This window comes from Paramisgurnus dabryanus, chromosome 1 (genome assembly GCF_030506205.2).
Source record: "Paramisgurnus dabryanus chromosome 1, PD_genome_1.1, whole genome shotgun sequence".
Classification (NCBI taxonomy): Eukaryota; Metazoa; Chordata; class Actinopteri; order Cypriniformes; family Cobitidae; genus Paramisgurnus; species Paramisgurnus dabryanus.
In genome coordinates, this window is record NC_133337.1 from 64930592 (window position 1) to 64954993 (window position 24402).

The 24402-nt window shown below is 37.0% G+C and overlaps 1 protein-coding gene across 3 annotated transcripts; it reads left to right on the top strand.

Annotated features, from left to right (window-relative positions):
• Positions 1 to 121: 121 nt before the first annotated feature.
• Positions 122 to 18375, top strand: foxk2a (forkhead box K2a). 3 transcript variants are annotated; one of them, XR_010527449.2, is made up of 10 exons: positions 122 to 1134; positions 2477 to 2671; positions 2763 to 2904; positions 3059 to 3205; positions 4991 to 5184; positions 8712 to 8908; positions 9350 to 9637; positions 9732 to 9932; positions 17248 to 17907; positions 18278 to 18375. XR_010527449.2 is itself a non-coding variant. In XM_065253568.2 (9 exons), the coding sequence occupies exons 1-9, from the start codon at positions 842 to 844 to the stop codon at positions 17415 to 17417; spliced, it is 1827 nt and encodes a 608-aa protein (XP_065109640.1). In that variant the 5' UTR covers positions 122 to 841; the 3' UTR covers positions 17418 to 18375. The 3 variants fall into 3 exon arrangements, 1 of the variants encoding a protein (XP_065109640.1); XR_010527448.2 differs by having other exon boundaries at positions 17248 to 17684; positions 17759 to 18375; XM_065253568.2 differs by having other exon boundaries at positions 17248 to 18375.
• The last annotated feature ends 6027 nt before the right edge of the window (positions 18376 to 24402 follow it).

Genomic DNA, 24402 nt, shown 5'->3' on the forward strand with positions numbered 1-24402 from the left:
GGTAACCATACCTTTACGTGCATACATGAAGAAATTAATATTCATGGACACGTGTTATTTAGATACGTCAGCTGATCTGTTTTATCAATGTGTTAATGTGTGATTTTTGCCCGTGTCTCGTATAATATTTTACTAGCATGCTAATCCACCACCATTTTCCTGAAACCACAACCGTTTATTTCTTGTGTGCAAAGCAGCAGCAGCATCACTGCAAAAGGGCACGTGCCTTTAATTGAATGACATCACACAGTCATTGCCAAGGCGACGAATATCAAATGGGCAACATCAGCGACAGCATATGACTGCAACATCATTACATAAATTCAACTATTCTTTAGATTGCCATTGCATTTATGTTGTGGTTTTACAGGACAGGACTCCAAAATATAACATGCATTTCCAATAGTGTCTGTCAACAGCATCACTACCCCAAACTCCCAGCATCGCCAATCCGCCTCTTACAACACACCAATTACATGCGTGTCAGCCAGTCCACAGTGCAACCAACCTACACAACGCTACACGCTTGTTCTTCTCTCCGTTGATTGGTGGATTACGTTTTTTCATCTTGTTGAGTTGGCGCACCATTGGCTGGCAGCCCTGTCGCTCATTCTAGCCCCGCCCCCTCGGTTTGTTTGGTAGAGTTTATCCTTTTCTCGTTCTCTCTGTCGCGGCTGTGGGTTGGAGCCGCTGTCCCTGGACTGGCACGTTTCTTCGTATTTATTTCTCATTATTTGATTCGATCTCCCCCACAAAATTTTGCAACCAGTCATACCGACTGACAAATAAATCGTTTGGTCCTTCTTTTTGATAGTACGCCAAGATAAATACTTGTAAAAAGATGGCGGTGAGCGGGATGTCAGGGTCGGTTGTCGCCCGGCTCGAGGGCCGAGAATTCGAGTATCTGATGAAGAAGCGCTCGGTCACCATCGGTCGGAATTCGTCACAAGGCTCCGTGGACGTGAGCATGGGCCACTCGAGTTTTATTTCACGGAGGCACCTCGAGATCTTCTCCGCCGGCGAAGACGGAACGGGCGGCGGAGATTTCTACCTTCGATGCCTCGGCAAAAACGGGGTGTTCGTTGACGGGGTGTTTCAAAGACGAGGGGCTCCTCCTCTCCAGCTTCCCCGCATGTAAGATCATCCTTGTCGGTAGGAAACGCCACCGCCACTGTGGTGGGCAGAACTAAATGTTTGCGGCGATAGTGCCCTGTATTTGTTTTGTTTCGTGAGGCAGCACGTGTTGATTATGACAACCGTCTCGTGTTGCTTGCTAACACTGCAACCTTTGATTAGCACGCCGGCTAACCGTTTATCTCAGTCTGTTTACACAACACATCCATTGCTCAGTATGATGTGTTTAAAAGCCCATGCCTTCACCTGATTTTAATTTAAGTTTTAATGTTTTTTACGAGTATGTAGGTAAATAAATTTAAGATAAGCTGCCATAGGTACAGTAATTTAAATTTGACAGGTTTAAATGTAATTAATTAGTGTGTAACAAAACGTTTAATTAATTAATAATATTTGAATTAAATCGTACACCTGTAATGCCTGCATACATATGTAGAGATGAAGGTGTGGCTTTGCATTATTTGTGAACCTGTCTGTGAAATCCAGTCTGAAGTCTCATAATCTAATTATGAGATAAGGAGCATCAAAGTTTGATTTAATTTAGTCTTTGATATGGCCTTAATCAATAATACATTTTTCAGAGTTATATCTGTAACACTTTAGAATAAAATTGTTTTAGTAAACATTAGTAAATGCATTAACTAACATTATAGTTTATCAGCTTTTATTAACCTTTGTTAATGTTAGCTAATATCAATAGAGTTATTCATGTTAGTTCATGGTGTATTAATTAATGTTAACAATGCTTGATTATAAATGTATAAGTAAATACTGAAATTAATATGAACTAAGATGAATTAATGCTGTAGAAGTATTGTATGTTTATTGTTAGCGAATGCATTGCCTAATTGTTTACAAATGCAACCTAATTGTAAAGTGTTACATTATGCAAAATGATTTTGTCACATTGGTGTAGAGGAGTAGATTTGTGTCAAATTAACTACATCAAGGGTTAATTCATAAAGATAGAGTTGTTAATCCCACTCGGTTCGAAATTAGTACAACCGTGCACTGCCAAGTACTTGACGTGCATGTTCTGTGTATGTAATGCAACTAGGGGCCAAATGGCAAATTAAAAACACCCTTTGAGGGTAAGCACACAGTGAGGTCATTGTTTTTAAGCATCGGCTGAGGCTCAAGTATATCTCTGATTAAAAATACATATCTGGCGTGTAATCGGGGCATGCTGGTTTCCGTATATAAACCAGGTTTATGTTCTCTTCTTGGCAGTCTACTACTGTACAGATGTTTTCAAACTCCAGTTTGCTGCAGTAAATAATTTGTCATGTGCAACTTGTTGACTTGTGGTTAAAATTCAATTGTTTATTTACTGTCTTTTTAGGTGCACTTTCCGGTTCCCTAGCACAAATATTAAAATTACGTTTACTGCCCTGTCCAACGACAAAAGGGACCGCAGGAACACTCCTGAGTCTCCTGTGAAAGCGGTCCAGCCCCAGATCTCACCGCTGACCATCAACATTCCAGACAACATCGCTCATCTGATGAGTCCACTTCCATCTCCAACAGGTACAATCAGGTAAGATGATGATTCTGCGTTTGAACCAGTTGGCTATTGCTTTCAAAACTATTGGACATTTCGAAAATATCTTGTGTCATTCTTCTTTCAGTGCTGCCAACTCATGTCCGTCTAGTCCTCGGGGTGCGGGTCTGTCAAGTTACAAGATGGGTCGCGGTCTCACAGCTGATCTCATCAATGAGAACTCTCAGTCTGAAAATGACAAGGACGCTTCAGAGGGTGACAGTCCGAAAGTATGAGACATTTTACTATAATTGTAGTGTTAAAAAGAAGGGGGTTTACTTCTGATTATGATGTGTTGTTTGTCAACAAGAGTACGGATATGACAGGATGGGCGCATATGCAAATATGCAGTAACCTCTTATAATGGTCTTTTGTCTTTAACAGGATGACTCCAAGCCTCCTTACTCATATGCGCAGCTTATTGTCCAAGCTATCACAATGGCACCAGACAAACAACTAACACTGAATGGAATATATACCCACATTACTAAGAATTATCCATATTACAGGACAGCAGACAAGGGCTGGCAAGTGAGTGTCAATCATCTATCTTGTTTGTGTTTATGCATTTATTTATTTAGTCTTCTGCAGTCTGATTTTCTAGGTATTTGTTTGTGGTAAACCCAGTGGCTCACGATCAGGCCCAGATGGGATTTATGGTATTTTCAGCATTTTCCACACTGATTGTTGGGAAAGTCCTGCTGCTTCATAGCTAAAGGCAGCTTAGTGTGTACTATAGACGATTTCTTTGGTTATGCATCTAGCCCAAAGTTAACTTCTGCTCTGTGTTTGTTTAACGGTCTGGCTAATCTGATCTCTGGAACAAATACCTTGTCAAAAATTAAGATGTTTTGGTCTCCTTAAGACAAGAGGAGACGGCGAGCATGGATCACCACTGTGCACTGAAAGATTTGGGAGCCAGGCAATAATTCGAGTATCGGTAGTTAACATCGGAAACATTAATAGTACACCATAATGTAGGGCTGCACTACATACTTAGCGGAAAATAAATATGGCATGAGTAAAGACGAGCGAGGGAAACAACAGAAACTGTTCCTAAAAAGAACTGTACGTCTGAAATGGTAGTTTTTTTAGCCTGAATTAAGATTTAAAGACTGGGTGCATGATCTCTGAAAGCCAATGTTGACATTTGAAATCACCTTAACAAACACGCAAATAGAATCTGGACCTTTTTTTGATAGACCCGTCCCACACATAAGCAAGCCCGGGATAAATGTCGGTTAGGGTTAGGGTTTAGAAAAACAGTAATGTTAGCTCAGTGTAGTAGTTGATATGCTTTAGCTATGATTTGAACTCGCGTAATTTAGTTGTTATTTATTTGCTTGTTATCAAAAATAATGTACTCTAGAGCATGTCTGTTGTTAATGTTCTATGCGGAAGTCTACCTGAAGTTACAAATGGGCCGCTGAAAAGTCTACACTTTTTTTTGAGTAGTTAAAAGCATTGTCAAATAAGCCAAAATATGAAACTGGTTTATATCATGATTAATACAATTTTACTTGTTTTTTTTTTTAAGGTAAGCTACATTTTACATTTCCATGTATTTATTTGCCCACTCTGGGAATCAAACTCACAACCTTTGCGCTGCTAACGCAATGCTATGACTGCCGAACCACAGGAAAAATAAAAAACAGCTTAATAAACAGGGATTTTTTTACTTTGAATGCGCTTGCTATGTGCATGTCATTTACATAAAAAAAAATTGGGCCTCCCAGTCACAACAATGTTGAGAAAGCTGGGTAAATCATGTCGTATTGCTAAATTTCAGATGAACTAATAATTGCAGTAATATAAGTGTAATTGTTTCAGGTCTTGTGATGATTCTTGAGTATTTTTCTGAAGAATCACAATATTAGACAAGTTCATTTTTTACAGCGTATCTGTCTGAAGTTTGCATGCTATATTTCTGTGTTGATTGCTTTGTAATTCTTTCGCAATGGAATACAGATATTGTAAAGAGGCTGTTATAGAAACATGATGCATTTTAAAGCTATATTTGACATGGCAAACAGTTTCTCATTTCTCATGCGTAGGGACTTGTCTTTAAAGGCACAGTTGCCATAAACATGACAGGCTCAGAGTTCGACCATTTAAAACATTACAAATATAATAAGTGGTCCACAAGTAGATAAGATAAAACCACTAGATTTCTGCTAATATCTAAAGAGACTCCATGTGGGCCTGATCAAGAGCTGTCTCATTAGGAGTGACGTAATGTAAACGTAATGTCTTTACCCAAGCAGATGTACACGTTGGTTGTACGATAAACTTAATGTTTTTTGTCCTTCTTTCCAGAACTCGATTCGCCATAATTTGTCCCTAAACCGCTATTTTATCAAAGTGCCCAGATCACAAGAGGAGCCAGGTAAAGGCTCTTTTTGGAGGATAGACCCCTCGTCTGAGGGCAAGCTCATTGAACAAGCTTTTCGTAAGCGTAGACCACGTGGTGTGCCGTGTTTTAGGACCCCACTCGGCCCCCTGTCTTCAAGGTAATTTTTAGCAAGCTCATGTGCAATTATTCAAATGCCTTCACTGGGCTATGGGCAACTAAAAATAGGATAATGGTCTTCTGTCTAATCAGATGTGTTTATGTTAATAGCTTGGCTGTAAAATATTGACAGATCTACTGTACGATGACCCATGTATATGATGATGCTGTTGCTTATTCAAAATAACAAAAGGAAAAACACCATCAAAAAAGATGGATGAGGAATGGTTCAGCCAAAAATGAAAATTCTTATATTGTAATTTTTTCATCCTCATGCCTTTTCAGATGTATATGGCCTTCTTTCTTTATAAGAGCACAAATAATTTATATTCAAATCATAAGTAGTTGTAGACACTCGGATTTAAAGTTTGACACGTCACCATTTAAAAAAAAAAAAATCAGATGCAAAACCCTTGTAAATGTGTTTCGTTTTCTTGTAAACAAACTTTTTTATCAGACTCTTAATGGATTCTGCAAACTAAGCAGTATTTCTAAATGGCCAGAGACTGGAATTAAGTGCATTTGAAGTGAAAGTTTTGAATGAACGTATAATATGTGCAGAGGGCATTCGGTCACATCATTATCTCAGTTTTGAAAGAGGTGGTATTAAGAGGCTTTTGCATCTGAGCTCCTCATATGTTTGTTTTGGTATTAATTCAGCTGAGTAAGCTCAAAATATCAATCGTTTTCTTGTACACACTCATCATTTCACTTCAGAAGACGGTTGTATGACGGTTCTGTGTGTTTCTGGGGCTTTAAGTTAGGACTTATTCGTTAACAAATCGACAAATACTTTAAAGGCGGGGTGCAAGATTTCTGAAAGCCAACTTTGACATTTAAAATCACCTAAACAAACACAGCAGTACCCCAATAGAATCTGGACCTTCTTTTGATAGACCCGCCCGAAACATCGTTTCTGCTGATTGGCTACAAGTGGGCTTTGGTACTCGGCCCGACTGTTTTTCAGAAATCCTGGACCCCGCCTTTAATAAAAATCTTGGTGTTCAACTGTAGGGATGGGATGACAATTAGGTGACTAAACGGAGAAAATGTTTTGGTGGACTGTTTCTTTAATCAGATGAGTTTTATTTTATATTTGAGTGGTTCTTCTCGCAACTGAGAGTAAGCATTCAAAAGGCCTAACCATCAATAAATTGTTTTTTATGCTGGACCACAAAACCATAAGGGTATTTTCCTTCAAATGGAATAAATAAGCTTCCCATTGATGCATGGTGTGTTGGCATAGGACAATATGTGACCGAGATGGAAAAGGAAAAATATTGAAATTTTAAAGTGGTCCAAATGAAGTCCTTCGCAACACACATTACTTATGGCAAATACATTTTTAAAATTTCTAGGGTAGGAAATGTACAAAATATTTTCATGGACCATCTATTACTTAATATCCTAATGATATTTTGCATAAAAATCGATAATTTTGACCCATACCATGCATTGTTGGCTATTGCTGCAAATATACCCATGGGACCCAAGAGTGGTTTTGTGGTCCAGGGTCATAATTGGTCAAATATTTGCACCGTCTCTGTTTGTGCACAAGTTCAAAATATTTCAGGACTAGTAAAGTCTCATTTGTTTCACTATCTGAGATAAGGGTAAAAAATGTTTAGCTTTTTTATTTGTGGGATAATGTTTCAGCTTTAGCACATTTTTCAAGTGTCTTCCTCATTTTGAAAATAAGTTATGTCTTCGTATTAACCAGAGATTTTCACAATTCTTAATCTTAAGTCTAAAGTCCGAGTCGAGGTTAGAGTCTTTCATCACATGTCTGAGTCGAGCCTCAAGTCATTTGGAAACAATTTACAATAAGGTTAAATTTGTTAACATTAGTTAATGTATCAGCTAACATGTATTGTAAAGTGTTACCATTTAAATGCCTTAAAGAAAATTTGCATACTCGAAAATTCTCAGAAATAAGTTAATAGGGGATACTTATTAAGTCATTCAATTAAAATATATATGTTAAAGTATTTATTTGAGGAGACCTATTAATATTCAAGGTTTATGAAAAAATATTTTGTAAACCTAATTATAATGTAAACACATGCAGTATGTTAAGAATGGGGAATACATCCAGCTTGCTTATTATGTTAATATTCATAACAATACTGGCAACAAGACAAGCGCTACAATATTAAAGACAACATTTTTTATACAGTCACTACATGCTATGTTTTATATTATCAAGAAGGAAGCAAAATCAAAACTAAACAAGCAGGTAATCTGTGTTTGTTTATTGAATTAACTTATATGTCTCTTTAATTATTTTATTAATTGTTTTCAGTTTATTTCTTTTGCTACTACACATGTATTGTATTTGTTAATAGGTAGGGGTGTCACGGTTCTCAAAATCCTCGATTCGATTACATTTTCGATTCTAAGGCCACGGTTCGATTCGATTCTCGTTTTTTTTTTTTTTTTGAAAGACAAAAAAATGATATGCCTTTATTATTATTATTATTATTATTATTATTATTATTATTATTATTATTCTATTTTCACATTAACATGCGCATTGCGTGCTTTTCCTCGCATGGGGGTTTGTGGGCTTTACTTACGCGAGAGAGCTTGTAGAGAGAGGATTCCTTCTTGCACGCAGATGGACTTAATGCGCGTGTCTTGGACTCCTCTTAGCATCTGAAATAAAACGGTGCGTCATAAGCAGCTGCGCTTTTCTCTGTCTCACGTGCACGCGCTCTCGCATCTGTCCAAAGTTTAAATATAAACTCAAGTAGTAATCCTTACATATTTGTTCAGTTTTATGTGTTCCATGCAAGCTGAGGCAAACAAGGAGTTGTAGCAATACATCCCTCGTTTTTAAAATATAAATCGCGTTACGCTGGACCAATGTTTTTAAAGGCACCTCAGAGAGGTTTATTTCCCCCGCTTGACAAGTCGACTGGACGTGACATGGGGGCGTGGCAGCATCGTCGATCCCATTTTTTAATTCGAAGTTCGAGGTTGTGTCTTAATTTCGATTGATTTCGATTTTAAATCGAAATCGTGACACCCTTATTAATAGGTACTAAATCTTTCATTTCAACTTGGCTTAGTTATATGGACTTGCGTAATGTACTTTTACTGAAAAACGTTTCACAACCAATCAGAATAAAGCATTCAAGAACCACAGTGGTATACGTTCAAGAATGAGACAGACCGTGTGTGTGTTAACATCTCTATCCCACATATTAAGAGAAACTATGCATATGCATATACTATGAAAAGAATTATAAAATGTATTGCAATGTTTGAAAACTAGATTTTTCTTTCATTATGTATTTTACACAAGGACAGTTCTGAAATTAAGTCTATTAAAATGCAGCTGGACTGTCCATCATGATGGTATTAACATACACACACACACAGTTTAGTTAAGTGTTTTGTTAGTTAAAGTGCTGCGATACTTTGGGTTACAATAGGTTTTTTCAAATACAAAGGTGCTTTAATAAATGGAAAGTGTATTTTTTATGTATTGAGTTTATTTGTATGATTGTTTTTTCTTTGCCTCAGGAGTGCTCCAGCATCACCTAACCACACGGGGGCGCTGTCGGCTCACTCCAGTGGTGTACAGACACCTGATAGCTTATCACGAGAAGGCTCACCTATTCCTATGGACCCAGAGCCAACCCCTGCCTCCGCTCCTGCCCCAACTGTCCAGCCCAAATTAGCAGTCATACAAGAGGCTTGCTTTGCACAAAATGCACCAGGTAAAATATCCCATGATGTAAGATTTGACACCTAGCCCATGTATGTTTTCTTTGAGGCTATCTGTGTGCTTGTGTAGTTTCAAATATTGGCAGCGATACATAAAAAACATTTGCACCGCTGTTAACATCCACAGCCAAGTTTTTAATTTGTACAACATTGTTCATAGTGACAATAATAAAAAAAAGACGACAAAACCCTTCTAAATGTTCTGCCTAAACCTGCTGTTTCAATAAAAAATACAGGAAATTAAGATTATTTTGTAATCTTACATGAATGTATTTGACCGATGCTTTTGTCCGAAGCGACTTCCAGTACATTCAAGGTTATACATTATATGTTTGCTCAACTGGTGTCTTTAACGCAGCTTTGTTTTGTTTTTAAAATGCTTTCAAACATGCTCTCGCTCTTGGTCAGTCAAACTAACTTAGATGTCCACACAGGTTCACCTCTCAACACCCAGCCAGTTCTCATCGCTGTCCAGCGGCAGCTACCGCAAACCATGAAACCCGTGACCTACACTGTAGCCACACCAGTGTCCACTAACACATCCCAGCAGCCTGTCATGCAGACAGTCCACGTGGTGCATCAGATCCCCGCCGTTTCTGTTGCCACCGTAGCCGGCATTTCTACAACTAATACACACTTTGTCGAGGCCCAGGCTGTGGTCACTCAGGCCATGACCGTTAAAGCAGAGCCACATGAGAACGGAGAACACCAAGAGGTCAAAGGTGAGGATGCATAAATCTTTATAAAGTTTAGAATTTACTGTGTCTCGTATAAGATGTCAAAATAAATAAAGCATTTCTCCATAATATTTTTTAGTGAAAGTGGAGCCTGTGCCTGCTATCACAGCCACTTCTATAGGTGGAACAAGTCGAATTCTTCAGACTTCCCAGTCCACCCCAATACAGACGGTTACTATAGTGCAACAGGCACCATTAGGCCAGCATCAGCTCCCTGTCAAGGCAATCACACAAAATGGAACTCATGTGGTTGCTGCTCTCCAAGGATCAGGAAACACAGGTAAGGATATGGATGTTTGTCTTTGCAGATTGTTTTTTTTTTATTAGGGCTGGGCAAAAAAATCGATTTTTCGATTAATCGTTTTTTTTTTTAAACGTCGATTCAGAATCGATTCTCAAAGAGCAGAATCGATTTTTTCTTTCTTTCATATTTATTTCTGCAAACATTGAATGAAAGATTAACGTTAATCAAATAAAAACCGCCCTGAGAACCGGAATTGAAGATTGAACCGAGAATCGAAATCGAATCGATTTGATAGCTTGTGAATCGAAATCGAATCGATCTGGAGAATCTGAATCGATACCCAGCCCTATTTATTATAAGCACTCACACACGTGCTCCAGGGTAAATTAAACGGGAAAAGGGAAAACGGTGAGTGACGCCAAATAAAAAACAATAAGCAAAACAAAACCCCAAATAACTAATACCCCCAAACTAAACTCACTACCAAAAGAAATGTAGAAAAGAAACCGAAATCTTCGGCGTATGCGACGCCCAAACTAAACTCCCTAATTAATAACAAAAATACATAAACGGCAATCACTCCTAACTAAATTCTAACAGAGGATACTAGAAAATAACAAAGGCTTACCTACGCCTTTTCCCAAAGTATCTGTAATGATCAACAAACTACGTAGCTTCACATGGGTAATCTTTCTGTCTATGTACGAGATTGCTCAGCTTCCAGTATAAGTACTCAAAAGCGGATTGGTAGTTGGAAACAATTATGGATTGACACAGGTGTTTACTCGTCCTTTTAACAGGTACACTCATGGGTAAGTTATACAGCGACTAAGATCGAACTCGGAAGAAATTCACGCTAATAGTCATTAACGCAAATAATCAAAGATTAATCGAAAGGGCAAAGCAAACACAAAAACTGGAACACGCTAAGTACAAAAGCTTTCGTGCGAGTGGACACATGTCCACTTGCAGGCTGGCTTGCTGCAGGTGTTCTCGTGCTTACGACAACAAAATCCCGCCTCCTTTTAAAGCGGCAGAAGCCATCAGATTGGTCGTAGATAAGGCAGAAAGATGCTCCAATGAACAGAACCTAAGATGTAACAGAGTGACAGAAACAGAAAAGCAGGGAGTGAAACAAAAACACACGGAACGTAACAGGTATTCTGTAGGTTATTCCAAGAGGAGGTGGCAATATAGCAGTTAATACTAAGGAATATTCTTCCAAATATGACCTTGGACCACAAAAGGAGTCAGAAGCCGCACACGTTTATTTGTAGAAAAAGCCAATCATGCATTCCATGTGTGAAAATTATTTATTTTTCTTTTGTGCCAAAATCATTAGTATTAAATTGTAAATATATTCCATTAAGATATTTAGTCAATGACCTAATTCAGTCCACAACGTAATTACAGCTGTAATCCAATAGAGAGCGCTAAAACAAACGTTTTCATTTGTAATGTGTGTTGCTAGGACTTAATTTGTTCTTTGATCTTTAAAGGAACACAGCGACTTTTTGGAACTTTAGTAGGGCTGTAACGATTCCTCTAGTAACTCGAATAATAAGAATACAAAAAATCATCGAAGTAAATTATTAGGCTTCAAGGATTCATTTAGTACATTTAATTACAGATGGAGCACTTTGTTTCCACACAGAACATTATTACTGACGCACACTATCACACGCGCACTGCACTACAGACCGGACAGGCGCTCGAGACAAGAGCCGCTTCTTTGTTCTTGTGTTCTTGTGTTTCTCGTGTGTGAGAGAAATTATGTCAATCAGTGGATCAGCACTATTTCACTTTGTTTTGCTCTTGAATCTTGTTTCCTCACTGCCTTGAGTTCATATATTTAAAACCTCATCATGTATCCGCAGCGAAATTCAGGCATAAGTCGTAATATTGATTTAAGGCTTCTTTTTAAAATGTGTCATCTGCTCGTGCTGTGTGTCTCCTTATTGAATACCTGTCCCTCCAGAAAAACATGTTTATGAGATCGCATGATTTAACGCATAATCAGCCAAAATACATCACACTTTCGCAGCATAAATTGCAGATGTCCGTGCACAAAATATTCGGGGCTTGCATGATTTCATAATCCTCGCCTTTCGTAGCAAAAATCACATACATCTTAGCAGAAAGTTGAAAAATGTTGCATTTATCTCACACACGCGCAGCCATGTCCCCTGTTGCCATGGTAACATAAAGAAGTGATGTGAACATTATTGAAAAGCTGTTTTTTTGCAAGTTTATCGCATAAAATTGCATAAATATCCCGCATATTCCATCAAATTTTTTAATAAAACGTGCCGCAAAATCAAGGATTTTTGCCCGCAACTATCACAGAAAAACTCCACGTTCGGCCAAAAATGATATTAAACCCATGATTTACTCACCCCCAAGCTGTCCGAGTTGCATATGTCCATCGTTTTTCAGACAAACACATTTTCGGATATTTTAGATCTTTCAGTTGATTAAATGTAATGTTACGGGGTCCACCCATAGTCCACGACCTTCAAGTCCAAAAAAAGTGCGTCTATCCTTCACAAATTAAATTCAAACAGCTCCAAGATGATAAACAAAGGTCTTCTGTGGGTAATCCGCGCGGTGTTGTTGTAGAAATATCCATATTTAAAACTTTATTAACGAAAATGAATACCTTCTGGTAGCGCCCCCATCTTAGACTATATTATTACACGGCTCTCTGGAATGCTTGATTCTGATTGGTCAGTTGAGACATTTGCAGGTTCGTTCTTTTCAAATAATAACCGCTCCAAAATAATAACGCATAGCCGGACTACTTGCACGATTTAAATCGCTCCGCGCAAATAAAGATCAATAAAGATTACTGTCTGTTTGGCGCCATCTTGTGACAAACACTCGACAACCACGACAAGACACAGAGAGCTTACTGAGACTGAACTTGACAAAATAGAGCATGACAGCTACGAAGCCAACACACAAAAAAATACAGAATGGGCATTAAAACTTCTCAAAGACTGGCTAAAAGAGAAAAAAATGGAGACAGACAAGTATGAAGCAGAGAATCTTAATAAGGTATTACGATCATTTTATGCATCTGTGCAAAGTTTCGCGGAAGGATAAAAATGTTAATTTAAAACAAATATGCCAATAAAATGTTTCAAATTCATATTCATGTCCAGTTTTTTTTCTTATGTGGCAAGTCGCCGTGTAATAAGCGGGATAATGTAGAGGCAGCCGGTAGTTATTGGGAAATAAGCCCCTTCAGTGTGATACAAGACCCTCCGCTTCGCGTCGGGTCCTGATCACACTGTCGGGGCTTATTTCCCAATAACTACCGGCTGCCTCTACATTATCCCTTACTTAGCGTAGTGTACGCACTTTTCTTAGTGACGTATGACAAATTCGGAGGGCGGGGGCACAGATCAGCAGCAGAGTAGCCTCCGTAGGCTGCGTAAGCTCTCATCCTGAATGCGGACGCGACTAAGATGGCGGCGCTACCAGAAGGTATTTATTTTCGTTAATAAAGTTTTAAATATGGATATTTCTACAACAACACCACGCGGATTACCCTCAGAAGACCTTTGTTTATCATCCTGGAGCCGTTTGGATTTAATTTGTGAAGGATGGACGCACTTTTTTGGACTTGAAGGTTGTGGACTATGGCTGGACCCTGTAACATTACATTTAATCAACTGAAAGCTCTAAAACATTTGATAAAATATCCGAAAATGTGTTTGTCTGAACAACGATGGACATATGCAACTCGGACAGCTTGGAGGTGAGTAAATCATGGGTTTAAAATAGTTTTTGGCCGAACTATCCCTTTAACATACTACACGTGTGGATTTATAATATGAGCAGGTGAACATCTAAACCTAATCTTCAGAGCTGCTCAAAGAGTTTATTTGATGAGTTTATTTTGATAAAAGTCTATCCGGAAAAGTGTCAAAATAAAAGTCTGTCTGTTAAACATCAGAATGAAAAAACACTAATATTTATTAAAGTAAACTATTAAAATCTAGTGTTCTGTAATGGCATATTACTACTAAATTAAACAGTTGAAAAAATGTAATATACATAAAAATGTAAGTATTTTAAATGGATAATTATAAATGAATATGCAAAGGAATTTTAATAAATAAACCACACTACACTTTTTTTATGCCACAGTATTATTTAATTTGGGCAAATTCATAACTATTTTTGACCAAAAAAAAGGTAAACTGAAACAGAATTTATAAAGAATAAATTATATATTTAACTATTTATTACATTGATGACATTTTTCGGATACCTGAATTGTCTATTTATGTTATAAACTTCACTTGTGGTTGTTATTTTATACATTTTAAACCTCTGTAGTACCAGTGCAGTGATTTTCTACAGTAAAATTTCTATTAACTGAAAAGAATGGGGTTGTGCTGAAGATTTTATAAGTTTAAATGTTTAGAAAAGAATGAAATAAATTAGTTAATTTTAAGAGACCTGTATTATTTTCTCTTGTATATAATTCTTTATTAAAGAAAAAGCCATCTTTTTACCGTAAACATACTGGGAACTATATTCTCAGAAGCCAAGGCACTGCTACTTGGGCGGCGTGATTAGCGCAACACTTGCGCAAACTCTCTGCTCCTCACCACGGGGCTTCTTGGGTGTTGTAAACAAATCACTCCCCTTAAGTAGCAGTGCTTCGCCTTCTGAGAATATCGTTCCCAGTATGTATACGGGTACAGTAACACTTTCTTAAAGTTTTGCAATGCCCAGTCGAGATTAGCGCACAACGCATCCGATTCGCAAACTGACTGCGTTGAACAGATTCGTTTGAAAGAACGGTTGAAACAACAGATCTGTCCAACACACATCTCACAAGACGTCACTGTCAGCTCAATCAGTTCCTCATAGCGGTCAAAAACAGAACAAGAGCAAGAAATTATGACAGCAGAGGTCATATCTGTGTCTGATGCATGCATGGCGTGGAGGAGGTTGCAAAACTCTTCAGAAAGTCATCATTTTTTTAATACTTTGGCTTAAATTGTGACATATTTACATTCAAAATATTTGCTAATGATAAAGACATTTTGATTATTATGTACAAACAGAAAATTTGCCAAACATATCAGCCAAAAAATAAAATAAAATCGACTATAATGGTTTTCGTGATCGACTGTTGATGTCACCTCTGGGTGCCCATCTCTATTGAGAGTGAGGAGTCACGTGCCGATTTGGGCGGGGTCTGCGCCGGTCGGCCATGATGGTAGGTGACGCTATCAGTTGCCAGTAGGGCTGTCAAATTTTAATTCGAATTTCGACTATTCGTCGAATGTAAAAAAAATATGCATATTCGAACGTAAAACTTTGCATTCGAATTTTACCTGTTTCAGGAAGCTCACGCAACGTGATGATGACGTAACTGACGCGGATTGTTATACAGAGCGTTAGCGGCTCAGCCAATGCGGAGCAAGCCAGCGTTATTCATTTGAAAAATAGCAAGAAAAGACAGTGGGGATTACGAGTCGGACAGAATACATATTAAAAGGGCTGTGTGATGCTGCTTTGGTTTTTGGAGCATCAACTGGAATTCAACCGCAAAGTGAAACCAGCTGAGATGACAGAATTAGTGTCGTCTGCTTCTAAATGCAGTTTTAAAGTTTAAAATAACTGATCAACACGAAAGTGCCATAATACAGCTGCTTGTTTAGCAACATTAAAACCATATGTGCATCTACAGAGTCCACAACGCATATGAGAGAGTTGCAATGTAACGCCGCGGTGGCTTTATTTTAACTGACTGGAAACTTGACTTTCACCTGGACATTTGATTATATGCAAGTTTTTCATCAACATTATCTGCGTGAAATATAAACATGATGATCATCTGCCAACTCGACTGTTTCAGCACGTCCTCTATTAATTACGGAGAGTTTTACGCTTTATTAACGGCTTCACTCTGCGCGTAAGTTAAACATTTCTGTTCTGTACTTTATTACTCGCATATATTTCTACATATTTTCAACCAAGGAACACACAAAATATAATATAAGTTTTTGTGAATAGCGTTTAAGCTTGACAAAATTTAAATGACTAATGATCTTTCCCACTTATTTTGGCTTAAATAAAGATTAATTCGTTTTCATACTTTATTAGAAACACGTTAATTTATCTACTTATATAAAATGCCCTATATTAATATGCATTGTCTATGTATGGCATTCTTTTTGTACATTTACAGGTGCACAACTATACTGGTTAATTTTGATTTCATTAGTAGTGTTTATAACATTCGTTTTAACAAAAAATATGCTGTGCATGATTTGTTTTTTTTGGGGGGCTTTGTGCTGCGCCCTCTTGTGGGCTTTTAGGAGTATTTTCTCCAAGATAAAGTAGGTCTTTACAATTCGAATAAAATTCAAATTTTATTATTTTTCAAGGACGAATTTCGAATGTACTTGTTCAGCCATTTTAACAGCCCTAGTTGCCAGGGGCAACTTCACAGAGACGCGACTTCCAGCCCTCTTTTAATTTATTATTTCGGAGACGATCTACAAATACGATAAAGAAAATGAATAAAGCAATGCAAAAAATAAGGCGAAAGAAAAGAGACCTTACAGGAACAAGCTCACAAACAGCATTGACCTGGCAAAGGTAACTTACGTTTCTTCACTTGCGTTAAGTGTATTGTAATTAAGTTACATTGCATTTAGCAGACCCTTTTTGCCCAAAATGACAAAGTAATTAACTGCAACGGTTTCTAAACACTAGGTTGTAACGAGACGTTCAAATTGAACGGTTCAATATACACAAACGTTTCCAACACTTTACTTGAAGGGATAAGACTGACATAAAACCTTCATAATTATTTATGACATGACACATGTCATGATGAATACAAAGGAGGTTTTATGCATGTTTATGACAACTGTTATTAAGTGTCATTCGTTCAATTATGACATTTTTAAAGCAAATATGCCATTGTTTGAGATGTCTTTGTTATGCATAATGGTGTCTCCATTTCGGTAACCTAAAAACTGTATTCCACTGTTCCAATGTTTTCCATATGTATTGTGTGAGGTGCTGGAGCAGTTTTTAACGCAGCAGTTACTGCCAGGCATGGTAAAACAGTGTAGAATTGCGAAAAACCTCATCTACTGCCGAGCTAAAAACACACGTAAACAATCATGTTCTGCCGCCGGAATCCTGCCAACATGGCGGAAAGGGGGAGGAGCTCTGTACCATGACGACAACTCCTCACTCTCAATACAGGAAATATACATCTGAAATGTAAATTGTATGCAGATTCTAAACATGTCTAGGATATAAAAATGCAATTGAGCTAATGCAATCTCATCCTTTGTTATATGCACATCAGCGAGTCCTCTCCACATGCTGGCAACCCACGCCTCCGCCTCAGCGTCCCTGCCTACCAAACGGCAGAATGGAGACCAAACGGAGCAGCCCAACACCAAAAGGATCAAGACTGAAGATGGAGACACAGGAGCTATCACAGCAGAGAGAGACAAGCAGACCGCCACTGATTAGTGCAGCAGTGTCATGACCTTTGACCTCAACTTTTTTGTTTCTCCCCACCCGCCACCCACCTGCTATAACCTACATCACCTATCAATGAACCAAAGGTGCCAAATAGTGAGGTGAGCTGAAACGTCAGTGGATGTTGGAGTGGTATAACAATTAGAATTAGAGATGAGTACAATGTGAAGGAGATAAGGAAGCGAGATATTGTTGTACCGAGTACAAGACGGTTGAAGGTCTGAAGAAAGGCGGGCAGTGGGCTTTTTACATAAATAGGTAAATACTCACAGATATATGTACACATATATTAATATAGCCTACTTGAAGTTATGAAATGAAATGTATTTTAGATCCTACCTGGGTGTAACCCAAACGAGAAGGTCTCCATCACTAGTACCTCTGGGCTGAATGTGAATGGAGAGAAGAGCATGGTGTATGGGCAAATAGACAACCCCTTTGTGTTACCCGAACAAACAGCCGGCCAATGACGTATATAAACGTATGTAATGCACACACGCATGTGTATCAAATGTGTGGTCACACTTCCCTTGTTCCCCAGTCAGAGGTCTTGAACATATGCATTAACATGAAGAAGACGGGACGTTAAGACGGATCAAAACGTGGACTTGCCAAAAACATTTAAAATGGAATAGCTCCTAAAAATGTGAACCCGCTCATCATTTCAGCTTGATATTCACCAATGGAAAATTAGTGTTTCTCTTAGGCAAAGGGAAATGTAAGGAGTTTTCTTTCCTGTATCATGGCAGCTAGCTACCATGTCCATCTACCTAATGCAGTCTTTAGTAGATATGCAGTATTTTGTCGTACATGTGTACCTTAGGATCTTATTTGTGTGTGTTTGTTTTCAGAGGCACAAATACTCAACCAAAACAGGCAGTGCTGAAGTAAGGTCATTTGGCATTTCTTTTTTGTAATAATTTTTATTTTTTAAAAGGTTTTTCTTTTTTTTTTTAAAAGACGTGGACTCGTGGTCATGGAAATGAATGTAGTTTCTTCATTTGTTTTGTTAAAAACACTATTAATCGAGGGTCTGAGTTGTTTGCTATTACAGTGAAATCAAAATGATGTTTACTCGCATCCTCTTTTTTTCATATTTTAACCAATAACCTATGAAATAAGAAATATTTCCATTTGTACTTTAAAATATATCAGTTTGCATGAACGTGTTGAGAAAATGTGCTGTACCTGATTAGTTTTTCCGAAAAGGGGGAACTGCAGAAGATGAAAGGAGAAAAAAGCTAAATAATATTTTTCATGATTGGGATCATTGATGCACTTACATTTTGTTTCTGTTATTTACTTTCCTCCCCATTGTTGTTTTCCTTTATATTCAATATGTCGTTGGCTGTGTTTGTTATCTTTGTGTTAAAGTTGTCTCTTTGCCTGTTAATATTATTTTATTCTGTTCAAACAACTGAATGAGTCTGCACAGATAGTACATGTTCCACAAGGAAATATAAGTGGTAGATGTTGTTCAGCTTCAGTGGGTATATGCATTTTTTTATAAATTAAATTAAAAAATCCATAATTTCTGTTCTGTTTTCTTGACTGCTGATGACGAGTCTGACATTGTGGATTTATTTTAAAGGGGACAAATTTGACCATGTTTCCATGTTTAAGTGCTGTAATTGGGTACCCAGTGCTTCTATCAACCTAGAAAAGGGGTCATTGAAATTCAGCTCCCAAGTGATGTCAGAAGGGGATAATACAGCCCCTTAATCTGCACTATCCAACCATGGCACTGCCATTTAGTGCAGAGATCAGCTCGTTTGCATTTAAAAGCACACAACTAAAAACGCCACACCTTTGCTCACACCTACAAAAATGCCTGTTACATTAACTATTTTTCATAGGTCGGTTATTTGCCCCAGACATAATGGTGATAGTCAATAGGATTATTTTTTAAGACCATTTTTATGTCACTGATTAGATATGACAATAAAATAGCATAATAATGCAAAAACATCCTTTCTAAGAACACAACTTTGATTTTTTTAAAGAATATTAAAATAAAAAATATGAAATATTAATATGAAATTGGAATATAAGAAAAAAAATCTAAATATTTAAAACAAAGATAACTATTATAAAATATGCATTTTAATTTTAAACAGCTAATAGTGATTGCTCAGTGTAAATCCCAGCTTCACAGGGTTAATTGTTAACTCTGATCGCATCTGTGAATATGTGCTATAGATCTGAACACTGGATTTATAGTTATGTTTCAAATGACTTTTAATTTGTATATAGCTATTTTCACTGCCTCAGTTTTTGTACAGAGTAGACATGCTGGCTCGTTTACGTTAATTTCCTCACTTCACGTCGGAGAAGCGGGTTGTGACTTTTTGTCCTTTAAATCCAATTCCACTCAGATGTATTCTTTCAAACTGAATTTATGTATATAAACACAAAATTTCAGCTTAACTAGCTTTTTCATTGTCTGTCTGTCTCTCTCTCTCTCTCTCACACACACCATTTTACAGCCTATACGTGATCAAATAGCCTGCGCACGCATTTCGGCAACGGAAGTGGTGTTGTTCCCCAGTGGATCTAACTTGTTAGCAACTCAGAAAGTTTATTAAAACGGTTTCCCAGCATCAAAATGTCTGGTTGTTGCCACTGATCTATATAAATGACTGGATTGCGCATGACGTCACACTTGTGAAGCCACCGCGCCGCCATGTTGGTATACCCAAACGTTCTATTAAATCAATGGACGTTATCAGATTTTAATGATAAAACATCACTTTACTCGTCTTCGTTTTTATATGTGAACTTACCCTGTACATTATTACAACACAAACGTCCAAAGCATGCATATAGTTATTTACTGAAAGTTGTACATTTTGCGTTTTAATCAGTTACTATACATTCATCTTTATTACAGTATCAGATCAGCAGACAGACCGCAGCATATTTAGTATTAATGACAATAAACGTGCTCATTCTGAAATCTATATAAATAATCATGCTTTGTACCGTATGTGCATGCAATAATTTGCTAGTTTTAAATTATGTTATCTAAACTTACAAGTTACCTAAACTTATTTAGAGAAATAACGCTGACCGTCACAGTGTAGCTGAATGTCAAAAAACTTTATTTATACCCGTGTCATTAACAAATGCAACAGACACACTCACCTTAACGGTTTTTTATAAATCCATTATCCTGCCCGATTAAAACATAAACATTGCAAATAACACCAGGATTAACAAATAATTAAAGTACACATATCCTAAAAATTAACCTTGTGTAACTGATACGCTGTAAAGGGGGTAAATTTTGATCATGATTTTGAATGGAAGACAATGACGCTCTCTGCCGGTTGGGTATACCAAGATGGCGGCTCGAACTCTGCGCTGGCTTCACGTCACGCAGTTACGTCAAGCGTTCTATGCGCAATCCAGTCATTTATATAGATCAGTGGTTGTTGCGGGTTTTTTTTTTTTTTTTTTGCATTAATATAATATACTAATATATGTATGGCCATCTGCTAACGTCTTCTATCCACTCCACTATAGTTAACAGATCTGGTAGCTGAGTTAAAAAGTTGATAAAGTCAACTTTTTAAAATAACTTTCTCTGTCTGTGTTGCTACACTGATGATTCATATCATACGTTGCCGCGTCATCATTGTGTACAAACAGTTAAAGGGTGTGCGTGTGCCACTCTTCGGAGACACAGAGCAGGCAGAAATAACAGAGGCAATTGCAATCGTCTTAAGTGTTAATGATATTATTTTTTTTCCCACACAAATACACATGTAAACACAATGGTAATATTGGCTCTCAAAAAAAAAAACCAGCGTCATTAGTCATTATCGTGACAGGCCTACCTACAGTGGTAATTTTATCATGCTATAATAAATTATCTATATGGTATTTTGAGCTAGAACTTCACATATGTACTCTGTGGACACCAAAGATTTATTTGACATCCTAAAGTCTTGTAAATGTCCCCTTTAATAACTTGAAAAAAATCACTGAGGCTGCATAGTAGCTTGGGTGCCTCCAGGTGGCGTTGTAGTGCAGTGGACTTGCTGTATTTTCTGTAAAGTAGACCAAGTAAAAAATAGGCTTTTTTAACTAAACCAACTGGAAAAAATTAAGACCAAAAAACAACTAGATTTGGAGTGCACTGTCTCTAACTACCTTTGATCATCTGACTGCTTATACTGGTGATACTGTATCAATAGTAAAGTTTCAGGGCAAGTCATATTGTAAAACACTCCTCTGTTGACTCTCTTTAGAAAATTAAACATTCTAAAGGGAGCGTTTGGCACCTCTGTGATATTCCGATTCTATTACATTTACCTTTTCTGATTGGATCCGATTTATAAACTAAGAACAAACTCATAATTTACAAATATTTTTGACATTACAGAAGGGAATGTTGTCTAAATGGCCATACTTGTTAATTAGTTTTCTTGGAGTACGTACAGAAAGAATTTCCTAAATGCTTACACACCCCCTTTACATTTTAATGATTCCTGAGAGGTAAAGGAATATTGGATACAATCAACAGTTAATTAAAAAATGTGTTTAACCTTGTGTAATCTGGTTTGCAGGGAGAGTTTGAAGGTTGTTTTGCTCTTATTTTAAATAGCAGTGTGTTAAAAGATAGGTTGTTTGGTGTGATTTCATTTGAAGGTGTTAAGACAGTTAACTGGATCTAACCGACACATTAGGTGTTGATGTGAAACATAACCTAGGGATCCGTCTTGACCATCCTGTTTTGCTTGTTGTACAGGTTATCTGATTTCTTGACACCTTTAATGAATAATTAATAGGAGCCTGAATTCCTAATGCATTTGTTATGCTTACAGCAACCTTGAAAACAATGATGGATAAAGATAATGGTGTTCTGCTATGACCTTACATGAGATTCCAGATAGATGTGAATTTGTTCATTATAGATAAAAATAATAATACAAATAGTAGTACTTACACTTTGAAGTGGATCAAAAAATGTTCATTAAAGTTGTCCTAAGACAAGAATGGGAAGGGTTACTTCAAATGTTGACAAGTGTAGTTTATACTAAAATGTGCATTTTGATTTGAGAGAAACGTATATGCACGTTATTACCAAACAACCACAATGGACTTCTAATGGCATCTCATCTTACTCGCTCTCTTATTGTCAGTTAAATGTAGTTGCGAAAGTCTCGAGCAATGCTGGATCAAATATCCATATACAACAGGGCGTGTCATTCATCCCTGTTATATTGTAGTCGGGCTGGCAGGTTTTACCTGTATACATATTGGAAGTGAATATTAAAAACTATGCTGTTACCTTGTACTTTATAATACAGACTTTGCCATTTTCTTAAGGGTTTTGCTGTTGTATTTTTTTTTTCAACTAGTCTTGAGACTTGTTTAGTAAACATGTGTCTCAGAGATAATTGTATGGTCATCAAACCTTTCCGGTTTTACAAAATGGAAAAAGGGTGTAACGCTTCAGGTGGTTGCAAACAAGTTTTTGGTTCCTTAACAGGGGAATAAAAGACTTTGATCCAAATAAAAATTTGTAGAGGATTATTCTGTGTTTACATTATGCTGTGTTCACACAGCAGTTGCACAAGACTGATGAGTATACTGTTTACATAATAAAACATGATTTTTATGCATACCAATTCAAAGCCAGAAATAAGGAAGACAACAATGCAGACAAGTTACAAGTGTTAGAATAGTAGAATTCTTACAAATGTTCTATTTCAGAAATTAAAATTGAATGCCCATAAAATTTTTTATAAATATTTTGCCAAAAAAATGATAAACATGTGAACCTTACATCTAACACATGTACCATGTGTTAAAATATGCAATGCTGCAGAAATCACCTCGATCAAATAAAATTTACAATTAGATCAAAACATATTCAGAACTTTAAATAATATAAACTTTAGGAAATTGCAATGTTTTAATTTTGAAAACTTTTATTTGATAACAATAAAAATACATAAAATCTGAAAAAAATGTAACAATTTAAAAGTAGGCTTCACATTAATCATGTGCAAAGTGCTTTAGAAATGTATGTCTTAAAGATATAGTTTCCCCCAAAAATTCTCTTATCATTTACTCACTCTTATGTTGTTACAAACCTGTTTAAAAAAAATGTTATCACGAAGGAAGATATTTGGAGTAATGTTCGTAATAAAACCGTTCATGAGCCCGAACACATCATGATGAACACAATGGAAAATATTTTGAGAAATGTTTGTAACCAAACCGATCATGAGCTCCATTCACTTCCATAGTATTTTTTATGGGAGTGAATGGAGCTCATGATCGGTTTGGTTACAAACATCTCAAAATATCTTCCTTCGTGTTCATCAGAACAAAGAGATTAACAAGTTTGAAACAACATGATAGTGATGATGTCAGTATTTCCATTTTTGGGTGAACTATTCCTTTAATAACCATGCCCTGGCTTAATTAATTCCTTCATCATAACCAGTCCAGAAATGCAGGTTTGGTTTAAAATCCAGTCTTGCTGGTGCTTTTCTTATCTCAGTCAGGCTCCCGAAACCAAAATGTGCCTAAGACAAGACAATAAACAAGTTTTGATTCACACTGCCCTTCAAGACGACGACATCACGTTTCTGTTTCAAAGATTTTCAGAAAATAGGAAAGCGTTCTTGTCACCTCTCTGCTCATTCACTCTCAGAAAGATAAGGTACAAAAGTTGTCATTGGGACAGTACTTTTAAAAAAGATCCTAAATTAATATAAAGATATACAGTATGTACCTTGAGGTACCAACATATACCTTTTTGATAGAAAATTTTACTTTTACCCCCCCCCCCCCAGTGACCACTTTTGTACCTTTTTGTAGGCCTATGTTTTTTTCTGAGAGTGTATTGGATTGGATTCATAACAGAGTACATATAAAGTAGCCCATGATACCTTTAAAAATATAGAAATTGCACGGGGCTTCAACACCACAAAATTGGCAGTTTGATAGGAGCCAGATG

What these genes read in the sequence shown, in the direction of transcription:
- foxk2a (XM_065253568.2), top strand. Translation starts at nt 842, where the DNA reads ATGGCGGTGAGCGGGATGTCAGGGTCGGTTGTCGCCCGGCTCGAGGGC. An exon ending in CCTCTCCAGCTTCCCCGCAT is followed by an intron (nt 1,135 to 2,476) that starts GTAAGATCATCC and finishes CTGTCTTTTTAG; the next exon opens with GTGCACTTTCCGGTTCCCTA. An exon ending in CAGAGGGTGACAGTCCGAAA is followed by an intron (nt 2,905 to 3,058) that starts GTATGAGACATT and finishes TGTCTTTAACAG; the next exon opens with GATGACTCCAAGCCTCCTTA.